Source organism: Lontra canadensis, unplaced genomic scaffold (genome assembly GCF_010015895.1).
Source record: "Lontra canadensis isolate GAN:19392208 unplaced genomic scaffold, GSC_riverotter_1.0 scaffold711, whole genome shotgun sequence".
In the NCBI taxonomy this organism is placed as follows: Eukaryota; Metazoa; Chordata; class Mammalia; order Carnivora; family Mustelidae; genus Lontra; species Lontra canadensis.
Window position 1 is genome coordinate 7559 of NW_022631695.1, and position 17590 is coordinate 25148.

General features: G+C 56.2%; 3 protein-coding genes across 3 annotated transcripts; 1 reads left to right on the forward strand and 2 right to left on the reverse strand.

Annotated features, from left to right (window-relative positions):
* Positions 1 to 1624: 1624 nt before the first annotated feature.
* Positions 1625 to 2561, reverse strand: LOC116863208 (zinc finger protein 593). Its single transcript, XM_032850697.1, has 3 exons — positions 2266 to 2561; positions 1999 to 2061; positions 1625 to 1907 (listed from the first exon to the last, which is right to left on the reverse strand). The coding sequence occupies exons 1-3, from the start codon at positions 2463 to 2465 to the stop codon at positions 1766 to 1768; spliced, it is 405 nt and encodes a 134-aa protein (XP_032706588.1). The 5' UTR covers positions 2466 to 2561; the 3' UTR covers positions 1625 to 1765.
* Positions 2562 to 3701: 1140 nt separating this feature from the next.
* Positions 3702 to 7395, forward strand: LOC116863210 (uncharacterized protein C1orf232-like). Its single transcript, XM_032850699.1, has 4 exons — positions 3702 to 4052; positions 5369 to 5452; positions 5541 to 5638; positions 7063 to 7395. The coding sequence occupies exons 1-4, from the start codon at positions 3969 to 3971 to the stop codon at positions 7361 to 7363; spliced, it is 567 nt and encodes a 188-aa protein (XP_032706590.1). The 5' UTR covers positions 3702 to 3968; the 3' UTR covers positions 7364 to 7395.
* Positions 7396 to 8786: 1391 nt separating this feature from the next.
* LOC116863209 (protein FAM110D) lies at positions 8787 to 11662 on the reverse strand. Its single transcript, XM_032850698.1, has 2 exons — positions 11559 to 11662; positions 8787 to 9778 (listed from the first exon to the last, which is right to left on the reverse strand). Exon 2 carries the CDS (start codon positions 9682 to 9684, stop codon positions 8857 to 8859), a length of 828 nt encoding a protein of 275 aa, XP_032706589.1. The 5' UTR covers positions 9685 to 9778; positions 11559 to 11662; the 3' UTR covers positions 8787 to 8856.
* Between the last annotated feature and the right edge of the window lie 5928 nt (positions 11663 to 17590).

The following is a 17590-nucleotide window of genomic DNA, read 5'->3' on the forward strand; positions in this document are numbered from 1 at the left end:
CCCAAATGGGGACAACTGTAAAAGTTTCCATTCTCTACATAGGCAGATACGCCACATGCTATTTTTTTCATTTTAGGAGATAGTCAACACCAAATAAAATATGTTCACTGCTTAGAATACTGCCTGACACGGTTGGCCACTGGTTTTTAGCATACCGTGGACAGCTTTCTTAATCAGTATATACTGATCTTCTTTTATTATTGTCCTCAAGCCAAGAATAGGAAAGTCTTCATCTTGGAGAAAGAAGTGGTATGTGCCTCTCCCCAAGGTAGGGGCCGTTGATCCAACAGAAACCAAGCGAAAAGGCCTACCCATGTTTGGGAGGATAGGAAGTTAATAAGGCACTCTGCTCCTCCTTTGCTGAGGACTGACTGGTGATATCCAACCATCTGAGGGGTAGGGAAAGAGCCGGAACCAGGGCTGGGGAGACCCTCCCAGTACCTGGTCCAGGTCTAAGACTCCTAAGCGCTGCCAGGCAAGGCCTCTCCTGCCTACCCAGCCTGGCCTCCCTGGCAAGTGGGGGAGGTGCTGCTCAGGCCTGATGCTGATCTCGCTTGACAGCTGTTCCTGAGGCTGGCAGGATGGGCAGGAGGGGGAAGGGACCAGATTTAAAGGTTTAGCTGCCCCGCCCCCTGCCAGACCTGGGAGAGCAAACACTGGTGAGCATCCTCTGAGGCATGGCTCTCATGCATATGGGAGGTCAGAAACCTCTATGCCCTGATTTCCGCTCCTGGGTATCACCAACACCACTACCCCTCATTCCTGTTTCCACCTCACAGGCCGCCAGGGAGACCAGTGGCATCCACCATGAGATTCCGACGCCTGACCCCGGGCTACTTCCGGGTACTACAGGTAAGTACCTCTCGCTGAGGGCTTTGGCCACCGACCCCCCGCTTTTCCATTACCATAGCTGGGCTGACACCCCCAGCAGCCAGGCTGTCACGTTTCCTGCCGCCTGAGCAGCCAGGGCCCAGATGGGCAGTGAAGCGAGAGGGATTGGGATGGAATCTCCCTGGGGCAGCAATGGCACACGTATCTCCTTCACCCAGCCGTACCTTCTCCGCTCCTTCCCACCCTCTACCTTCCCAGAAGTCTCAACTGACCCACCCCTCAGATGGAGCCTCTATGTATCTCCAGATGCAGATAGCTGGGGAGCTGAAAGCAGAGCCCCGAAGTCCGCTGGCTGGGGTTGTGGCTACACTGCTGGCTGTCCTGGGACTGGGTGGCTCCTGCTATGCTGTCTGGAAGATGGTGGGGCAGCGGCGGCGGCCACAGGCCTGAGGATAAAGTAGGTGGCCTCTTACCTGGGTCCTGGGGGAGATGACTCAGCAGGGGCTGCAATCTCGGGAGCCCATTTCTTTTCTGAGGGCCAGTCCCTGCTCTCATGGGAGCAGGACAGTATAAACCTGATCCTTTCTCTCCCCTTCACTGACCTGGGTTCCACTTTGGGTCTCCAGCTCAGATGCAGGACCCCCGAGGGAAGGCAAGGCTGTAGGTTCCAAAGCTGGACCAAATAGGGAATAGACACCCTAGGCCCTGTAAACAAAAGTAGCAGAACCCATTCCCCCGCCCCCGGGGCAGGAGCTAGGGGGAGTGGCCTGGAGGTTAGAGTCAGAGGCAAATCTTCTCTAACCAGTTTCTTTATTGGGGGTGAGGCTTTCCACTCCCCAAGCCCAGGGCCAAGAGAGGTTGGCACAGTCTCTCCCAGCCTAGCCCTTGCCTCGCTGTCCATGGGCAGCTCTCCTGACTTGCATCTCAGGTCATGTCAGGGAGTTGTGTCCATCTCAGGGACCTCAGTGGATACTTCCGTGGGCACTGCCAGTCGCTGGGGGGTCATATAAGAGCCCATTCCCGCTGCCCTTTCGGCCTCTTCCTGACTGTAGGGCTCCACGCTCAGCTGCTTTAGCCTGGGAGAAAGAAGAATGAGAGTTGGGAGCTGACCAGACGCAAGCCCTGTCTGCCCAGACGTTCATCAGTCCTCTCCTTACTCCTTCATACCTTTTCTTGTGGTCTTTGGATCGGAAGTGGGTCTTCAGGGTGGCGGAATCGATGAAGTATCTCCTGTAGGGATGGGAGGTGGGTAAAAAGAGCGAGGTGATGCCTCTCAGGTATGCCTCTCTCCCTGAACCTAGCTATTCCTGACACTTGGCAGCGAACCCGAAGGGATGGGAAACCAGGAGACCCACGGTTCCCACGAGAGGAGACCCTGCGCGTCCCGACCCGCCTACCCTCCTCCTCCCCAGGCCAGGCCGGGGCGGGACTCACGCGCAGGCCAGACAGCGATGCAGGCCGCCCCCTGGCAGGTCGGGGTCAGGCTCAGGGCCCGGGTCTGGCCGAGACCGTGCGGGAACCTGGGGCCGCAGCTCACGGTGAATCTCATCCAGGTCCGGCCGCCGCCGCTTCGCCTTCATCTGGCGGGCCAGGGAGTGGGCTCGGTGCGCACCCGTCCGGCGGGAGCGACCCATGGCCGGTGACAGAGGGGCCAGGACGCCCAGAGCCGGGTCGGGCGCACACGTGTGGGAGCTTCCGGATTGTGGGATGACGTTACGTGACGCCCGGGGGCAGAGCAGGCTACTCCAGACCGCCTCAGATGACGTCACTCGCGCTGTTGGTGTCTTGAGCGCCCCCACGCGGCCATCAACGTCAGTGACGGAGCGCGGGGCGGGGCCCAGAAGCGGCTTCATCGGACCGGAGCGAGGCTATTGCTGGGGAGCGGCTGGGTGGTTCGTGCCCTTGGGGGATTCCGGTCCCTGCCCTCCCGTCCTGCCTGGCCCAGCGCATCTCTGCGTCATCCCCCGGCACTATCACCCCTAGCTTCTTCCCAGATCTTAGACTCTGCGGTCAGTCGGGAGAGGGAAAGTGCTTCGCGCATCTCTGGAAGGCGCTGAAAAATGTCCGTGATGTGAATAAATGAATTAATGAGTAAGAGTGAGTACGTTTGCGATCCTGGCCCCCACAAAGATTCCTGAGATAGTTCCAGTTCCTGACAAAGCCCTCACCACTTTTCACCGTTCCCCACGTATTCCCTTGGATCTCCATCCTTCATCCACCCCAGTCAGATCCGTGAGCAAGGAGTGTTCCTCCTTGGGGAGGACAGTGCACAGGCATGCCCTCAGACTGAATGGGGGTCAGCTGCTCTCATAGGAAGAGGAAGTGCGCACAGAAGGACCTCTCATCTTTCCTCCCTTTCTCTGAGCCCTGGATTCCCAGGCATGGACTGGCAGCAAAGGCAGATACAGCTGAGGTGTTGTGTGCTCAGAATGGGGAGAGGGCCAGAGAGACTTTCCCCATTCATCGGAACCTGGTGCCTTTCTGGCTGACCAGAGGAGCTCAGCAATAATTCAGGGACTCCAGCTCTTTGGAACCTGTTGCCAGGAAACAGGTAGACGTGCACGTGCATCCCTGGGGAAGGGAATCAGTTTCCAGCCGAGACAAAGCAATGAAATGTAAGCCCAGGGTGCCAGCTGGGGGCCTTAGGACCTCCTCAATCCAGTTCACAGCTGAGTAGGGATCTAGGGCAGGCCCTGCTTAGGGCACAACTGGTGTGACTACAACCACAGGAGCACCAGAGTGGGTCTCGGGCCCAAAGACTTTATAAATGTACTTTGTGAATGAAAATAGATTTTTCCTGGAGCCATTCCGAGAGATCAAATTCAAATTCAAGTACCCCTAGGGCCAGGAAGGAGGCCTCCATGGAGATGTCTTCATTATTCTTGGCCAATATGGGTCAAGACCAGGGACTAAAGCCACAGGAGCCAGCTCTGTCCCATCCCCACCCCAGACTCCTCTGGATCAGATTCACCTGCTGGACACTTGCCAGATGGGGAGACTGGTGCATCTTTAATGAAGTCACCTGATCCCTGGGACAAGCTCCTGGCCTCACCAAGTTCCTGGAGCCAGACCCACTGGGTGACCACTGAGTCACTGCCTGCCTGAACTGGGGTGCCAGGTGTGTTTCCCCTGCAGCCATGAACCAGGCCTTCTGGAAAACCTACAAGTCCAAAGTGTTACAGACCCTAAGTGGAGAACCTGAGGAGGACCTGGCAGAGGAGGTGGGTACAATCCATGCTTGCTGGGTGGGTCCTGGAAGAGGGGCAGCAGGTGTGAAAGGTACAAGGAAGGGCAAGGGACAGGCTATGGGGGAAGGGCACATTTGTGCAGAAGCCAGCAGCACATTCAGGGATGACAAATGGCATGGTGCAGAAAGCCAGGGTATTGAAGAAAACTGAGGGAGAAGATTTGGGGACCACCAGAAGAATAGTCATTGTCTCCAAAGATCTCAAGGGTTACCGCATGGAAGAGATCCTTCCAGCACCAGTGGACAGTAGCCACCAGGGGTACATGGGGCTTGACACGACTTTCTAGTGGGCAGGGCTCAGCGGAATGCAGATGGCTTGCCTTGAGAGGAAGTGAGTCCTATGGGACTGGAAGTAGGGAAAGCAGCACTTGACGTGGAGTCACCATTGCAGCATCAGGTCAGAGGCTGACTTGGACCACCTTTGTCCTGACATTAAAGATCAAAAAAGCTCTGAAGCTGGGAACAGTCTTCCATCCAGATGCTGTGATATATGGCAGTTGTGCAAACAGGTGTTGCAGGGTCAGGAACTATTTCTGTAAGGGTGTGTGTGTGTGTGTGTCAGTGTGAAGAAGCATCTGTCTAGACAGGTGGGTGTCCCAGGCTGGGCTTGTGTAGAAGTAGCTGTGGGTTGGTATGAGGACTGGGGTCCGTGCAGAATGTTCATGAAGTTGTATGGGTGGGCGTGAACTGGAGATAGGGATTTTTGGGTGTGTGGATTTGGGGCATAAGTCTCTTCCGGAGATCCCTCTGTGCAGGCACTGTCAGCTGTTATGTTTATCCTGTGTGTACGTCTCGGCCTTGGTGTCTGTGGAGGGGTGGAGAGGTGGAAGGAGCTGTGGGTGGGCCTCCAGGCAGCGGTCTGCATTGGTGTAAGTGTACAGGTGTGAATGGGGTAACTGAGGACATGTTCTTGTAGAGGTGCCTCCCAGGATGTACATGTAGCACAAGGGAAGAGGTATAGCTGTGTGGGGTTGCTTACATACAGGTGTGTCTGCATTGGCATGCATGCCCTTGTCCGCACATTTCTGGGTCCGTGTGGATGTGTCTGTGGGTGAGCAGGTGTGTGCTCAAGGTTGTCTGCAGGGGTCTACTATCCAGGTAAGGTATGGGACTTGTGGCTTTATGTAGAGGGCCACCTGTCTGGATTTACGGGCTGTGTGAGTGGATGAGATGGGTGTTTAGGTGGGAGGGTTTGGGGTGCCGGAGTGCGCATACCAGGCTAGCAGTCAGGGAGGGAGGTCTCATTTCTCTGGGGCCTCTCTCATGCTGGGAGGGGGTCTTGTGTCCCAGAGAGGGAACCCAGCGTTAGCGGAATCTGAGCCGGCAGAACCCGCAGAAGAGGCTTTCCATTCCATGTCACAGTTGGCCCGCCGGGTGAGTTTTCCCTTCTTCACCCCAGCCCCGGGGCGCCTGGCAGAGGCTGCTGTGACCCCCTCCCTGACTCCCAGCCCCTTCCTCCCAGGTTCAGGGGGTTGGGGTGAAAGGTTGGCTGACAATGTCGTCTCTGTTTAACAAAGAAGATGAGGACAAGCTACTGCCACCGGAGCCCTGTGCGGACCAGTACGTGCGTGTTGGTGGGGGCTGGGCTGGGCCTGACGTCCCCATGTCCTTTCCTTCTGATCTATTTGTCTATCTTTCTGACCAGGGAGCCAGGGGGAGAGCCAGCTCCTGGCTGTTTCCGTTTCTCTTGTCAGGAAAGAGGCCAAGTCGACATATCTGGAGTTTAGGTCAGATCTCAGGAGGACTTTAAGGGCTGTTGGAATTGAGGTGTTAGAAAGGTACTTTATACTCTCTCTCCTCCCCATCCGCATGGTTGGGGGGGGTCCTCTCCCTACAATTGAGGAACAGAAGAGAGAACGTTTAGGTGTTCAGAACAGAGGGTGGTCCAGACCAGTGGTTCCCAGTGCTGGTCTAAACCCTCCTCCTCCTAGGGAGTTTGTGCCAGACCTTCAAAGCTTCAAAGCTTCTGATTCGGCAGGTTTGGGCTGAGGTCTGGGATCTGTATTTGCAGCTTGCTCGTGGGTGGTGGTGGGGGGGACCTGAGGGGCACTAGTTTAGTTAGAAACCACTGACTTAGAAGGGCTTTGATGCTGGGGGTAGGGTAGGACCCAGGGCAGCTCCTTTCTCCTAGCTCCATTCTGGCACACAATCCCTCTCTGCCCTTTCCTCCAGCCCAGTCACACCCCCTTTCTTTGACACTCCCCTATTCCTTTCTCCCCTGGGGGTCCCCCTGACCCACCCATCTCTCCCTCCCCAGGGGTCCCTTTCTCCCTCCTGGCGCTCATCCCCTGTCCTTCCCAGAGCTCCAAGGACTCCTCCTCAGATCTGAGGCTCCCACCTCAAGACTCAGCATCGCTCCTTGACTGCCCTTCCCCCCACACGCCTTGCCACCCCTCCAGTCCTCCTCCCCACTAACCCCTCATCTAGGCCTTTTTTATTTCCTTGGGTCGCTCCACCTGTCCTTCTCTCCGGTGTGTCCTCATTTTTCCCAGTCCCCTTTTCCCTCCATCCCAGAACCTCACCCTCGCGCTCGCCCCCGCCCGGCCTCTTTCCCCAGGGCTGCAACCCTGGTTTCCCGGACCCCTTCTCCCAGAGTCTGACTCCGCCCCAACCGTCGCTGGGCCCCGCCCCTCGTCCGGGATCCTCCCACAGCTTTCCAGACTCCACGGCTCAGGCTTTCTTCCCTCCTCTGGCTGTACTCCTCTCCCCGTCTTTCTTAAACGCCTGACCCCGACTCTTTCCCAGGAATCGTGGTCTCAGTCCCCTCTTCCCAGACCCCTCACCTAATCCTCTGACACTGTCTCACCCCAGCCGCCTTTCCCTGTGCCTCTGAGCCCTCCGCGGACCTCCAGTCTCCCGCCCCACCTCCGTCACCTGACCTCCCTCTGGCTCCTCCTGTCCCACTACTGGCGCCTGAGCCTTGTCTCCCCTCTTCGTCCTCTCCTCGGGCCTCTCGGCCGGTGACACCCGTCCTAATCCCGCAGCCCGCTGGCGGCGCGGTCCCCCTCGCAGGCAGTGACCGCGACGGAGGTGGAGCCGCGCGGGCCGGGATTCTGGGACGCGTTCGCCAGCAGGTGGCAGCAGCAGCAGGCGGCAGCGGCATCCATACTGCGCGGCGCCGAACCCAACCCGGAGCCAGACCCCGAAGCCGGGGATGAAGCCGCAGAGGAGGCCGCCGAGCGCCCCGAGCCGGGGGAGGCCGACAACGTGGCCGGCTTCAAGTGGGGCTTTCTCACCCACAAACTGGCCGAGATGAGGGTGAAGGCTGCGCCCAAGGGCGACTAGTCGGCCGGCCCAGCTGGACACCCCCTCCTTTCTTCCCCCACTCCCATAAAAACCCTGACCCGACCCCCCGTGTGACCGCGTGCCTTTGTCTGGACGGCGGGGATGACTGCTTTTGGGTGGGCAACCTCAAGGCAGGTCCAGCTCAAAGCGCCCTCACTCCCTTCCCCCACAAATGTACAGGGAGAAAATGACGAGACAGCCCTGGTGTCGGATTTAGGATACAACTTTCCAGGAAACTGGGGAACCCCAGAGAACAGGCCCCCATCACCTTGTTCAGCCTCTTTTAATTCGACAAACGTTGCCTGTGGCCCTCCTACGCGCACCGTCCCTGCACTGGGGGAAGGTCAGAGACTCACCGACCAGCGGGTCCCACAAAAGGTGACAAGTTGAGACACAAAAATAAGGCTGTACTTGGGTGCTCGGAGATGAGGCCAACTGGGGAGTTCAGGAATTTCGGAGGGAGAATGAATACATGTAATCTTAGAAGGATGAGTGGAAAGGGGAAGGTAGCCCAGGCAAAGGAAGGAGGACCCTAAGCAAAGACTTGGAGATGTGGACTTGGAGGCAATCGAATGACCTTGTGTGTCTTTGAGGGAAAGGAAGACAGTGGCCCTATGTGAGGCTGCCGATGATCAAAGTCCTGGTTTGAATGGTCCCTTCCTTTATTGTCCTCAATTCTGGAATTTTCCTGTCTCAGCCCATTCATAGCTAGTAACCAAAGAGGGCAGCAAATCTCCGGGAATGGGGTCCTTTTCCGACTAGCAGACCTATATTTCTGGAGCAGACCCCTCCCCAGAACTCCCCAAACATGCTATTCCTGGCTCCCAGATCTAGCCTGGACCGACCTCTGGGGGTCGATGGTGGAGATGATCATAATGGAGTTAGTACTGATTCAGTAGTGGTTTTAGTGGCTGTCGTTTATCGAACACTTCCTATATGCCGGGCACTTTGCCATGCGTTTTATGACCATCTCAACGATATTTTGATCACCGAGGGGTGCAGCTGTGGTTCGGGGAAGTTAAGTGCTTACCCACGGTCACACAGTGAGTCGGGAACTCGCATTCCAAAAACCCAGGCGCGTAACTCGGCGCAAGCCCGCCCCGCCCCCTTCCTCAATAGCTGCTCTCTAAGCCAACATCACGACTCCTTTAAATAACGTTTTGGCTTTATTCAGCAGGTTCTCCGATCTCCCACCCCAGGCTTCTCTCCCCAGATCCGGCCTCCACAGGAGCCACGTAGCTGCCCCCTCCCCCTCGGTCGTCTGCTCTGGGAAGGGCCTTCTGAATCATTCTGTCCCATCCTCCCAAGGTTCACGGGGGGGGGGGGGGGGGGGGGACCAAGAATCCAGAGGGAAGGTCTTTCCTAAAGGCACCCGGCGCCTCAGAGGCAGGGCGCCCCTGCCCGTGCCCGGGTCCAGCCCTGCGTCCACCCCTTAGCCCTCCCGGGACCCGGGACCCCGGACTCCCCGGGAGCCCGCTCCCGAGCGGCCGCGATCACACCTCGGACTCGCGCGGCGGGCCGCGGGCGCGCTGGCAGCCGTATAACCACTGGATGACGCGCGCGTTGCGCTCCACCACCGACACCTGGGGGCGCCCGTCTCGCGCCGAGCCCGCCGCCTCCGAGCCACCGCCGCCGCCACCGCCGCCGCCAGCTCCGCCCGGGCGATCCGTGTCGCTGTCGCTGGACGTCCAGTCGCTGGCGTCCCCAGAGCCTAGCGGCGGCGACGTTCCGGGCTGGGAGCTGGCGTCGGCGCCCCAGCTCTGCGGAGAGAAGCGCTCTGCGCCCAGCACCTCCACCAACGCGCGCTCCAGGCCGCAGTAGTTGAAGAAGCGCTCCTTCTCCGACAGGGGTAGTGAGCATGTAGGGCACAGCGCCCGCTTTCCTGACGCTTCCGGGGCATCTTGGGGCGCGGCCCAAACCCCAGGAGCCGCTGGTCGCTCGGTTGGCCCCGGACTGCTCGAGGTGGCGTCTCGGGGGGCGCCTAGGAAGAGGCGCCTCACCAGCCCCTGGCCCTTGGCGTTCTCTTTGTTCACCGAAGCCTTGCAGTCCCGCTTCTGGCGGTAGAAGATGAGGGAGTCAGGCCTTGGCAGCCGCCTGCCGCTGCTCCGGCGGGCGGGCCCGGGCATCCTGGGCGATGCAGGGGGCCCCAGATCATTGCAGGGGTGCGGGGTGAGCGGTCCGGGACCCCCACGCAGAGCGGGCTCCTGGCGTCGTGCTATGACTTGGTGGGTCTTGACATACTTGGCTTTGTCGGCCTCCAGCCTCTCCACCGCGCTGGGGGTGCGTCCCCTGGACGGGGTGGAGGGAGAGGCCAGGATCATCTCAGCGGAGCTGGACAGGATTGTACCCCATAAGCCACTGGAAGTAGGCAGCTAGTTGAGGAGCCAAGAGTAACTGGCCGGGGCTTCCTGGTGCCTGCAGGGAAAGAGGAATGGTCACTTCTCCTGCCGTCGGTCCTGGGAATAGGATCAGCCAGCCACCCCTCCTCCATCCAAATCAGCCGGTACCATCCTTAAGGGGCAGAGAGGCTCAGGCTACCCCTCCCCCCATCCCTCAAAGACATTGAGCAGGGGCGCCCTGGCCACCCAGAAACATGCTCCTTTGAGGGTGCCCCAATCTGGCCATTAGAGCCATGCCAAGCAAGCATCAGCAAGTGGGACACTTGGAAAAGGAAATGGGGCTGGTCCCGGCTCAGTTCCCGAAAGTGGCCTCAACCGGAAAAAATACCTCTTCCCAACCCAGCAACTTTGAGTCCAAGACAAGAAGGCTCCCCAGCCACAGGCTGGCTCCAGCAGGGCCCACCCTTCCCGCCCCCAAGCACCCGAGGTCAGGGATATAACCACAGGGTAGGAGCCTCCGGTAATCACAGCCAACTGCCCTGCCCAGTCCCAGCTGGGCCACAGGGAAAGAGAGAGGTGGCGACCAGGTCATCTCACCCAGGCACCTCCCACCTCTGTACCCCTGCCAAGGGAATTCCACAGTGCCCGCCTGTAAACACCACCTTGCCTACCTCTGCATTTCCATTTACAGAAAAGGAAACTGGTAGAGAGGAAAGGGCTTGCTCAGGTCTCTACTGAGAGGTAGGGGCTGGGATTGAAACCCAGGTCTCTAGCCTTGCAGTGCAGAACTAGTTCAGATGGCCTGTCTCTGTCCCTCTCATGTTTTGCTTCTCTTCTTGCTGCTATAATCCCAAGCACTTTCCATTAGACCTGGGCCCTTTGCCTCACAAAAAGTTCCTTCCACAAATTCTTCCCAATAACTGGCACTCCCAGCAATCTGCCCTCAGGGTCTCTGTCCTCTTCTCATCCTGAGACCCCGTGACTCTTGTCCGCCACCTCCCCTCTGCCACTGGGGAAGGGGACCAGGAGGGGTTGTAAATCAAGAGCTGATGATGCTGTTGGCAGGAAGAGAATGGGCCACCCACAAGGCTCAGCACAACCCCTCCTACCCCGCTCCCTCGTCCCTGAATCCTCCATTCAGTTGAAAGGGACACAGAAGTTCTGGGGGCTGAAGGGACCTCCAGTCAGGAGGCCACAAAAGAAGAGAACTTGCCAGGATAGGGGGAGGCCAGAGACCCTGCCAAACCTCCCACTCCAGCGTGTGTGTGTGTGTGTGTGTGTGTGCACACGTGTGCACACACACACACACACACACACATCCCTATCTAGTGTCTAGTAAGTCAGTCCATAGGTAGTTGGTGACTGGTGACTGCGAACGCAAGCAGCCAGGAGAGCTTGGCAATGACCTCCCTCCTGGCTCTCAAGAACTATACCAGGCAGTGGGTCCGATTCCAAGGTCCCAAGAGGGCACTGTGCTTATCTGACCTTATGGGTATCCTCCCATCCCTTTCCCTCTTCCCAGCCCTGAGCAGCAAGGCTATAAAAAGTCCCTAAACACAGGGACTAAAATAGTCTGCCATCCACTGTCTCTTCCCTGCCTCCTGGGTTGGCCCTGATGCTTGACCACAGATGTTCAGCCCTAGAAGCCTGGCAGACATCCTTGTGCCCTCCGTCCCTTTGCCCACCTTCTCCCAGTCCTGTGGTTAGTGGTCTGAACTTTGCCCATAGCTTCAGATCTGGACTTGGTGGGGTGGGGGAGGGTGGGAAGCACTTGGTCACTGGCTTGGTGCCAGCCTCCCTGCCCTTGGGTCCCCGAGTGCCTTCCCACCCCAGCCCTGGGCTCGGGATGCACTCACCTCTGTGCCCTCACTGAGGCTAGGCTTGAAGCAGGGGTCCCAGGGCAGGACCAGACAAGGGCAGGAGGGACAGTAAGGACTGGAAGTAACTTTGGTGGCAGCCAAACTCCACTCTCCACAGGAAAAGGAGAGAGAGCCTCCACCCCCGCCCCTCCAGATTAACCCTTGCCTTCCTGACCTGGAGCCTGGTCTCCAGTTAACTCCTTCCTGGTCACAGTCTCAGTACTGGAGAGGACCTTCAGACCAGGTCCAGACCCTTTATTTTATAGATGGTCATACAGGCCCCGACAGGCTAGGTGATTTGCAGGGAGGCACAGCGAGGTTGGGGTACAGTCAGGACCCAAACAAGGTCTCCTGATTCCCTAGCTCCCTCCAGAGGCCTGGGGTAGGGATATGCTAGTAGTGTGGGGTCAGCCCCCTCTGCTAGGCCTTGGCAGAACCTCTTAGTTAAAAGACAAGGCAGAGCAGGGTTCTAGCAGGCTGTGCTTGTTTTCCTCTGTAGCAGGTTTAGGCCTGTCCTGGCTGGGGTGTGTGGAGGGTGGCAGGCCTGCTCTCCCTAGGGGTGAGGCCAGGAATCTGCAGCCTAAGGGTGGGGTCATTGGTGCTGCGGATAGACGTGCAGGGCATGTCTGTCCTAGCATGTCATGTCTTGGCATGACAGTCACCTTGGAGCCCATTGGAGGTGCCTCTGCCCAAGGTCCTCTGGTGGCCAATGGGATTGGCTGGGAAGAGGGAGATAAAGGGATGATTCCCGGGTCAAGCCCGTGTCTTTGGCCTCCTTTCTGCTTTGCCCCACTGGGGACTTCTCAAGGTGACATCTCATGTCTCAAGGCGGAGCCCTGTCCCCACAGTGCTGGTGTCGGGTAATTTCTCCCTATCTCTCCAGTAACCTGCAGCACCCAGAGCTCAAAGCTCAAAGCCCTTCCCAACAGGCCCCTGCCCCACCCCTAGCTGGCCACTTTCCACAAACCCCTTTCCTTCCCTTGTAGAACTGTTAATGTTTGCAAAGCACATTCACACCTGTGCTCTTGGATCTCCTTTGTTTCTCCTAAGAACTCCGGGGGGCGGGGCGGTAGGGGTGACCACTCCACCTGATGGATGAGGAAATGGGATCTTGCCAAAACCCAACTCTGAAACCACTGCTCTTTATGCTGCACCCTCTGCCTGTCAAGTAAGGTAATGAGTTTGAAAAACCAGGAGGCCCATTTGCTGGTAAGAGATTTTTATCACCTAGTCAAGGGAAGGTTTTTTGGGGTTTTTTTGTTTGTTTGTTTATTGGTCCACGATAGTTCCATATTGCATTCTTATGTTATCTATCTTTGCAAAATATTTTCATCTAGGGGCGCCTGGCTGGCTCAGTGGGTTAAAACCTCTGCCTTCATAAAGCCTCTGCCTTCGGCTCAGGTCATGATCCCAGGGTTCTGGTATGGAGCCCCGCATCGGGCTCCCTGCTCAGCAGGGAGCCTGTTTCCTCCTCTCTCTCTCTCTCTCTCTCTCTCTCTCTCTGCCTACTTGTGATCTCTGTCTGTCAAATAAATAAAATCTTAAAAAAAAAATTTTTTTTTATCTACATGCTCACAATTCATCCCTGGGACAATCTTTGGGGAGTAGGGGGTTTTACTTCCCCATTTAACAGTGGAGGATACTGAGGCTTAGAGATGTGAAAGGATCCATCCAAACACACAATGAGACTAAGAGTTAACTTTTTTTTTTTAACAGCTAACTTTTATTGGAGGATTAACATATGCTAGGCATTGTTCTGTGATTAACACATTTAATCCTCAAAACAACCCAGTGAAAGGGGGTACTTTTATTCACCTAATTTTACAGATGTGCAGGCCCCTAGCATTGAGATCTGGTTGTGAAGGGGTTAAGCATGGAGGCTGGGCAGGGCCCAGCTGGGATGCTGTCAATGGCAGGAAACCTGGCCTGTGAGGGAGGGGGAGGATGGGGCTGTTGTGTCTGACTTGATGCAACCCCCATCCCTTTGGTCTTAAAGGAGCCTCCAGGTTGGGTGGAAGGGCAGCCGGAGTTAAGGGTCGCGGGGGGCAGGGGACTTCTCAGCTCTTTTCTAGGGACTAAGACAGAGTTTGGGCTACAGAAAAAGAGGATTCAGAGTGGATCACAGGTGCCACCCTGGGGCAGCCCTGGGTCTGAGGAGGGTAACTGGAAATGACCCTGCCTCCTTGTAGGAGCACTCTTGTCAGAGTCAGAGGGGGAAGACAGCTCCAGACCTCAGAGTGCCCAGTTAGAGAGGGGAGACACAGCTCTGCCCTCAGCAGTCCAAGATGGGGGGTGGTCAAGGACTCCGAGTCTGAAGGGTGACAGTTCCCTGTCCCAGGATGCCAGTGGACACATACTAGTAGAGAGGCTCATGAAGGAGAGGTCAAACTAGATTGGCTTTCTGGGTAAAAGAGCCCCCCCCCCCCCAAGGAGTTAGAGGGGACGGGTGGGGGGATTGGGGGGAGATCATGAGGTGGAGATCCAGCAGCCCGCCTGCAAGGTTCTTGGTCACACTTGCTATGAACCGGATCCTCTGTCTTTCTGGTCATGGATCCCTAGGGAGATCCTTAAAGTGGCTCCTTCCGGTGCAAGAGCCAGGACTTTGAGCCCGTGGGAGGCCAAATCTGAGAGAGGTTTCCTTCCTATTTCCGAGCTCATTGAGCTCATTCCCGGATCACCTTGATGATCGATTGGAATGAGTCTGAGTCAGAACCGGCTCCTTCCGGAGGAGAGAGTTGGGGGGAAGGGGGTGTAGGCTGGGGGGCAGTGTCGGGAATAGTGAGATGGCTCAGGAAGGCCTTCAGATCCAGCCCCAGACCCCAGACTCACGCTGTTCTGCCCCCCCCCGCCCTTAGCAGCCAGCTACGGCCCCCCTCACCCCAGCCACAGGCACCTCAGCCCTGTCTTTCATGCTAACCCTGGTGTGACCGCTCACTGGCACCGTGGCCTGGAGCACAAGCTTAACCTCTTTGAATTTCCTTCAGCGTAAAATGGGAATGACAAGACTCAGCTCTTGAGTGGCAGGAGGAAGTAGTGGCTGTGGTGACTAGGAAAGCCTCTGGTGCCTTAAAGAGCTCATAAATGTTAGACGAATCTGCCTTTTAGCTCTTGCCCAGCCCTGACATCTTCCCGACACCTCCGGCCCAAATCATTTCTCTAACTCCGCAGTCTCAGCTGCTGTCAACAAATCATCCTGGACACTGCTGTGTGCTGTGAGGTCAGCAGAGAGGTCAGACATGGTTTCTGCTCTCACGGAGTTTGGCCTGCTTAGGGGCTGGGGGTGGGTGGCGGTGGTGGTGGGCAGAGGCATGACAGACTGATCACAGCTCCAGCCAGGGCAGTGCTTCTGTGACAGAGGCCAACAACGCAGGGGACAGCGGAGGACATTTGTTCTTTCAGAGAAGCTGGGGGCAGGGAGGAAGGGATTTCTGGCCTGGGTGGGATGGGAGGTGAGGGGTGGGGTGTTGGGGGAGGGCCCGTGAGAGCTGGAGGCCTAAAGACAGCAGGAGTGCCAGGGTGTCAGTGAGGGGGTGCAGGGACCGGGGAGTGGGGGGAAGAGAGTGAAGGAGAGGGACAGAGAATTAGGGAGAGAGAAGGAGGAGAGGAATAGGAAGGGAGAGAGACTGGGGGTTGCTGAGAGGGAATATGGGGTGTGGAGAAGGGAGGGGTTCTGTAAGGAGATGTGTGAGGTGGTGGGGGTCCTGAGAAGAGGCAGCTCAGAGGAGAGATGGGGCTCTCGGTGGGGTCTGGCTTAGAGAGGAGGAGGGGCTCACGCTGTTGTGGGCGCCAAGGGAGGGACCCCTCTGCTGGCCCTATGCACCCCCACAGAGATTAGAGCAGCTACTGTGCAATTCGGGGCCTTCCGTTTAGGAAAGAATCTCAGCCACAACAATAGCCTGGCTCCAGCTTCTCCCGGTGAGAGGTGCGGCCTCTGGGCAGAGCTGGCGCCCCCGCACCCACTGTGGGAAGTGGGGGGATGGCGGTGGGGGGGTGCGTGGAGAGGAAGGTGTTGTTAAAGGTTGTTTGTGGAGCGCCTCCACTGTTGCCAGCGAACGAAGTGAATAAGAGATTGGATTTCTGCTCTCTCAGTGCGTGGGGTGTGGTGTTAGAATGAGGAAGCCAAGCCCATGTACTGTGTGCCATGCGCAGGGCGCTCTGCGCGGTAGACCCCTGCTTCTCACCAAATGCCATGTGAACGCGGTGAGGGAGCAGCCTGGGTCAGGGGGGGCCACAGCTGGCAGCAGGAGAGCAGGGCCTGCAGAACGAGCTCCCAGCTCCCTGACCCGCAGAAGGCAGTACCTGCAGCATCCGGTCCTGCAAGCGAAGCCAAGCTGGGAAGGAGGGCAGCCCCAGCTGCAGTGCTCACCGCCTCCACCTCTGTGCCCGCATCTTCTTCAGCATCTCCATCATCCCCACTTCCCAATGCTGTCCTAAGCAATGTGCCTCCACATCCAGTACCAGGAACAAAACCCATCCTGTCTCCACCTAGTGCAGGAAGGAACATGTGGGCAAGAAACAGGGGTTCTTGTGGAATGCAGAGGCAAGAAATCTACCCTCCAGCAAGTATTGACAACTACGTGTTCATAATGACATGTTGAAAAATGCATTTTGATTTTTTTTAACACAGAGAAAGTCATGAAAATATTAAACATGACAGAACTTAATTATTATTGAACATATATGGGTATTTTGGTCAAGGGACAGCAATACTGGATGAGTAAGAAAATAAAGATGTGACTAATTCACAAATTGTTCCATCTTTATTCCATAAAATCTATTTTTCTTGCTTTTATTTGAGCAAAATTACCAAGTATGTTGCTATAATGAAAAGTTGCAGAGGTACTGGCCGGCTCAGTCATTAGAGCATGTGACTCTTGATCTCAGTGTTGGGAGTTCAAGCCCCAAATGTTGAGCTTACTTAAAAGGACAAAAAACAAATGGAAGAGTAAAATGTTTGTTTAATATTGCAAGATAGTGTTTAGCCATCATATGTTACTATTGCAAAATCCATCTACACATCGGAAGGTTTGAAGTGGAGCAAGAAAATGGATGCTCAGTACTTGCTGGAAACAGTCCATTCTCACTACAGCACTCCCACTCTCTGAGAGGAAGGATTTGACCAGAGAACTCATTTGTCTCACCTAAGGTCCCTCAACACTCGGTCTTCTCCATGCCCTGAAGCGTGGTTGGCTGTGAGTCAGCAGTGGTGCAAAGCTTCATGGTATATGGATGCGGTCGACTTCTGATTCAAGGACATAGAGCAAGAGGTTTGGAGAAGCGTTTGTTTCCCCAGGGCTGAATGGTGTCAGGTATGAAAGCAGATGGTGAGGATTACAGCTTACGCTGTGTAGCACCGAGATGCTTGTATGGTCTTTAATAAATGACTTTAGGGGCACCTGCGTCGCTCAGTGGTTAAGCCTCTGCCTTCAGCTCAGGTCATGATCCGAGGGTCTCCCACTCCCCCTGCTCGTATTCCCTCTCTCGCTGTCTCTTTTTGTCAAATAAATAAATAGATAAAATATTTAAATAATAATAATAAATGACTTTTGGGGAGATTTTGATAACAGGTCCCCTTTGAAGGGCATGGATCCCTCTAGCTAGTTCTTTTTTTTTTTTTTTTTAGATTTTATTTGTTTATTTGACAGACAGATTACAAGTAGGCAGAGAGGTAGTCAGAGAGAGAGGGGAGGAAGCAGGCTCCCTGCTGAGCAGAGAGCCTGATGCAGGGCTTGATCCCAGGACCCCGGGATCATGACATGAGCTGAAGGCAGAGGCTTAACCCACTGAGCCCACCCAGGTGCCCCTACCTGTAGCTAGTTCTAAGGGTGGCACTGAGCTATGGCAAGGAAGCTGCTGTATCACATTGAACATACCCAATGGTGGGGACATACCTTTCTGTATGTGAGGAGGGTAATTCACAGAGAAGGTGAAGGTTGAGAGCTGGGCTGATACCCCAAAACGTGAGTATTATAACCATCACCCCTAATATCAACCTCGTATTGCAACTAACATCTTAGTGTTACCCCTGG